The sequence below is a fragment of the Arachis ipaensis genome, chromosome B10, assembly GCF_000816755.2.
Source record: "Arachis ipaensis cultivar K30076 chromosome B10, Araip1.1, whole genome shotgun sequence".
Taxonomy (NCBI): domain Eukaryota; kingdom Viridiplantae; phylum Streptophyta; class Magnoliopsida; order Fabales; family Fabaceae; genus Arachis; species Arachis ipaensis.
The window spans coordinates 128,855,146-128,859,936 of NC_029794.2; the positions used below are offsets into that span (position 1 = coordinate 128,855,146).

Sequence of the window (4,791 nt, forward strand, 5' to 3'; positions counted from 1 at the left end):
CAATAAATTTTTTAACAAATTGTAAGTGTGGTTTAATACTTAAAAGAGTTTATAACAAATTATAAACCAAATTCAAACCAAATTCAAACCAATTAACTATATAGCATGTCTAATTTGACTTATTTTCACCCCTAATTGTATATTGAACACATTGCTAAAATCCTATATTCCCATAGATAGAAGAATGCCTTCTTTGTTGATAATATATAATAATTATTACAACTCAACACCAAAACGGTGGAGTAAAAATAATAAGCAAACCCAACTTAGAAAACATCACAGGCTCTTTTCAATTATTATTCATCTGAGCAAATCTAAATCTTTAATTCTTTCAACCACTTGATGAACTTGTTTATATTCTCACAAGACCTTCCTCCATCTTTTATGGTGTTCAGCAGCTTCTCTTTTAACACATGACTATTTGATCTTATGTTCTCATCGCTAAGCACTTTATCCACTTTCACTTTTATCTCTTCACGCGAGATCAATCCATTTTCATCTAAATCAAATTCTAATCCAACTTTCAACTCATCACAAATGTATGTTTTGTTAAAGAATTGGTCACCAAAACATGGCCAACACAAGAAGGGGACTCCATTGGACAAACCTTCTATAGTCGAATTCCAACCGCAATGACTAACAAAACAAGCTATGGCAGGGTGACTTAACACTTTTTGTTGAGGAGCCCATTCAACTATCTTACCTTGATTCCCCTTGAATTCATGGGAACTGGAATCTTGACGCACAACCCAAAGAAATGGTCTATTAGTGAGTTCAAGTCCAAGAGCGAGTTCTGTGAATTGTTTTTTATCGAAATGAGCGAGACTTCCGAAAGCAAGATATATGACAGAAGCATGAGGTTGTTGATCAAGCCAATTTACACAAGCAGTGGCGGAACCAGAAATTTCATAAGAGGGGGGCAATTAAATATAAAATATAACAAAAAAATTAATAAAATATGATTTGTAGCATATATATCAAAAAAGTAATTATATTATATAAAAGTCAATGTTCAACTACATACTTTAAGATTTTGATATTTTTAAACTTGTTCGACGATGCTTCATGGAACTAAAATTATCAATTATCATCTCTGAAGTGAACAAGTTGTGTCACAGGTTGTTCAATAATATTTTGAACATTACTCAAAGAATCTGAAGCTGAATTTTGTTCATCATATATTCTCTCTTTTCTCTTGAAAAATGAGTGAATTGTTTTCATCTTTAACATTTTTAACTTAACTTGAACTATCTAAAAAAATAAAAATAATTGCATATATGTTATTTTCTTAAAAAAAATATTAAACCTATTGAGCAATAACAAATAACTTTAGAAACAAAAATATATAATAACCAAAAATAAAGTTATTGATTTACCTTATTATTTTTTTATTCCAAGTCTCACCTAAAAATAATTCTATTGAGTTTTGTCCTCACTTCAATTTTTGAACACTGTCTATTATAAAAAAAATAAATTAATTATTTTAAATAAATAATATAAATAATACTTGACATTATTATTAACTTAAAAAAAACTGAAATATACCTCTTTGAATCTTTGTTGTGCATTCAATGGTTAATATTTTGCTGTTTATTTCTCTTCAGTGGTTTTTCTTCATATATCTTGTTTTGGTATGGAAAGAAAATTAGAATGAGAAGAGTAGAAGACCAAAAGTCTAGGAACCACTAAAAGAGAGAGAAAAGTGGCGCCGATGCCTCTGATGGTTTGAAAAAAATGTTTGAAAAATGTACTAGTGTTACTTTAATTAATAGTATGGGCTTGGGTTAGTATAATAGAACCATTTTTATTAATTATTAGAATGGGCTATTTGTTAACAAGAACAACAATAATTCAAATATCTAATACATAGCGCAGTTTTTAGTTATTTTAATTTATAAAATTTTGTAACTTATATATTTTTTTTTAATATTATATATAAAAAATTTTAATATTATTAATTATTACTATTTACTATTTTTTAAAAAAATTTTGGGGAGGACCATGGCCACCTTAGGCCCCGTAGATCCGCCACTGTACACAAGAGAGATCTTCTTCCAAGAACTGTCCCAATGATCTTTCAGATACACCTTGATTGTCATCATAGCTTCTCAATAATGGACCAATTGGCAATAACTTTGGTACATAGGACAATGCTTGTGGTTCAAGATCGGGTGTGGAGTTACAAAGCCACCACTCTGTCAATTCCAGAGTTTGCATGGCATCAACAACATTGTTAAATATCACATTCCCAAATACAGAGTCAACCCCTTTTGCCCACCATATGGATCCTGTGTCCATGTGTGGAAAACTTGGTGATAATTGAAACGTTTTTTGTGTGACTGGTAACCCTGCAGTTTCAAAACATAATTTTTATTCCTAATATTAGTAAGAAATTTTAAAAATACCTAAACATTTAATTTCTATTAATGTTATTGTAATTTTTAAAATAAGTTTCAAATGTTAACTATATCCATAAATAAATATGATTAAAATTGTCTCCAACTAAGAAAATTACAATCATACTTTTTTATCCAAAATGTTTGGTGGTTTAAGTTTTAAAATTACCTCCCGGTTCGTTGCAATCTCATAGATAAATGAAAGAAGTGTTAAACGGTTAAACCTTCTAAGTTCTAATAATTAAAACAAAAGCATTCCTTGTCTTAAAAACAAAAGCTAAACAAACCCCAAAAATGTTACAAACAGCTTTGATTAGTGAAATTTGAAATGCGATATTCTTACCATTAGAGTCTATGATCCCATCATCAATAAGCTTCGGTATGCTACAATCCAAGGCTAACATAGCTGCTGACGCAGGATAGAGCACAACTCCTTTGATTCCAATCTTGCTTGCAATTTTCAACGCTCCTGCCATAGCTGAGTCAGCAACTACGCAGCTTACTATGATACCATCTTTCAATCTAAGATCTTCAATTAGCTTCTCAAGCATAGCTGGTATGTTCTTCTTTATAGAAACAAATACTTCCCTGAAATTATTTCTGTCTGCATCAGACCCTAACCCGTCCGGCATTGACACCAACTTTATCCGCGATTGTCGGTTAACGCCGCCTTCTTGATTCCCCATGGAACTCAGCACTTTCTTATGGATGAATTCATTGTTGACAAAGATGATATTGCAACCATTTTCAGCCAATCTTTGAGACAAGATCATCATTGGGTTGATATGTCCTTGAGCTGGTAATGGTAATACTAGCACAGTTGGAACACTCATGTTGTCCTCAGATTTTGATCTAGCTGTTATAGTTTCTTAAGAGTTTTCCAACTACTTATATTTGCTATATGCACATATTTAAAAGGTGACATATCTGGTGGCATGAGTTTTGGTGGCTAACAATGGCTTAGATTTGACCAACGAATAAAACGCTGACACGTGGTAAGGAATTAAGTCTGGTAGAAGTTAACGTTGTGAATCTGGTAATTTATTACCGTGGGGGCAATTTTGGAAAACTAACACAAAAAATGCTTCTTGTCATTTGTGCCGCTAACAAAAACCAAAAACGGGTAACGAAGATTATCCAAAAAGAATGGAAAAACCAAAACCTGGAGTTTTTGTAATTTTTCCCTTCAAAATTCAAATCACAGCTTGAAGATAATGATGGATATTTCCATAAGAAAATCGTCGAAGAGAAGATACTCGTGGAGGAATTTATCTTTATTGGGCTTCCGGTTCCACGGGGAGACCGAACAACTTCGCCGGAGTAGAGCTTCAAGGCGTTAGTGTGATTTAGTTTGAAGGGTGCACATCAGATTTGAGAGAGGCCAATCGCAGAATGTTTTGGGACAGCAGACCTAGCGAGAGCAGAATCATAACCACCAAAGAGGATTGGAACATCAATTCTTGTTATATAGTAGTGTTCTTTATGTTTTGTGATTTATTTTGAAATTTGGGGGAAGGATTTTTTACTATTTAAATTTCTTCAGAAAAATTGGATATTATGGATAGTTAGAGAAGAAAGCTTCATCTGAAGATTATTCGGATGGGTATGTGGGTTGGGTTATAGGGAGGGGGCATAACTCAAGATCCAAAATAAAAATAATGGAGTGTACAAGAAAGAAAAAAAAAAGAAATTCCTCTTCAGTATTTCACAGTTTCAACAAATTTACCCTTTAGTTACTTGACTTGCCTTTCTTCGGAGTCAAATGACAATTTCTTCTAGTCAACTTCTACCATGTGTCAAATTCACATTAGTTTTTCACTCTTGGCCACCTTAGTCATCCCATTATTACAGCCACGAGAGATGTCACCTATTTAAAATAGAGTACTTTTGTTAAATTATGGCTAGTACTTAACTATCAAAAGAAAATTGAATGATTCTATACCATTAGATATAATTTCACATCATTAAAAAATCATTGATGACTAATTGATGGCTAAAAACTACAAATCTGTTGCCCCTAGACTTTTTCTTTAAAATAAGTTTCAATATGTATTTTATATCCTTAAGAAGTGTTGTGCCACTGTGAGGAGCTCTTGATCACCGGAGAAACATCAGAAGAAAAATAAAGTAAGAAAATATAAAATGAGAAGACACAATATCCAACTCAAAACCTTAAAAAGGTAATAAGTTCATGAATCTCTTATTTTATAAACTCCCCACTCCAAGGACGGATCTATGTGGGTGGTTGTGGGGGCAAGCGCCCCACTACAATTTGAAAATTTTTTAAGTAGTATATGATAATAATATTTATTTGCCCCACTTAATTATTAAATTTGACCCCACAATAATTTTTTATTCAATTTTTGGTACTTTATAATCAATTTAAAAATTTTAT

At 32.0% G+C, this 4,791-nt stretch overlaps 2 protein-coding genes and 1 long non-coding RNA gene across 3 annotated transcripts in view; 1 reads left to right on the forward strand and 2 right to left on the reverse strand.

Moving 5' to 3' along the window:
• Window positions 1-4,791, forward strand: part of LOC110267502 — an 18,170-nt gene that overhangs the window by 6,855 nt on the left and 6,524 nt on the right. Inside the window, exon 2 of the long non-coding RNA XR_002355224.1 lies at window positions 3,868-3,869. This is a non-coding gene — a long non-coding RNA (uncharacterized LOC110267502). The remainder of the gene's footprint in view (window positions 1-3,867; window positions 3,870-4,791) is intronic.
• LOC107621789 (UDP-glycosyltransferase 83A1-like) overlaps window positions 271-4,791 on the reverse strand; it is an 18,869-nt gene continuing 14,348 nt past the window's right edge. Inside the window, exon 3 of the mRNA XM_021113148.1 lies at window positions 271-703. Within this exon, the coding sequence (XP_020968807.1) occupies window positions 315-703 (389 nt within the window). The 3' untranslated portion in view covers window positions 271-314. The remainder of the gene's footprint in view (window positions 704-4,791) is intronic.
• Window positions 1,853-4,187, reverse strand: LOC107621811 (UDP-glycosyltransferase 83A1-like). Its single transcript, XM_021113149.1, has 2 exons — window positions 2,740-4,187; window positions 1,853-2,348 (listed from the first exon to the last, which is right to left on the reverse strand). Exons 1-2 carry the CDS (start codon window positions 3,227-3,229, stop codon window positions 2,011-2,013), a joined length of 828 nt encoding a protein of 275 aa, XP_020968808.1. The 5' UTR covers window positions 3,230-4,187; the 3' UTR covers window positions 1,853-2,010.

Excerpts from the sequence above, each read along its gene's own strand:
- LOC107621811 (XM_021113149.1), bottom strand. The coding sequence starts at position 3,229 with ATGAGTGTTCCAACTGTGCTAGTATTACCATTACCAGCTCAAGGACAT. Across the intron at positions 2,349-2,739 it reads TGGGATCATAGACTCTAATG|GGTTACCAGTCACACAAAAA; the intron begins GTAAGAATATCG and ends TTGAAACTGCAG.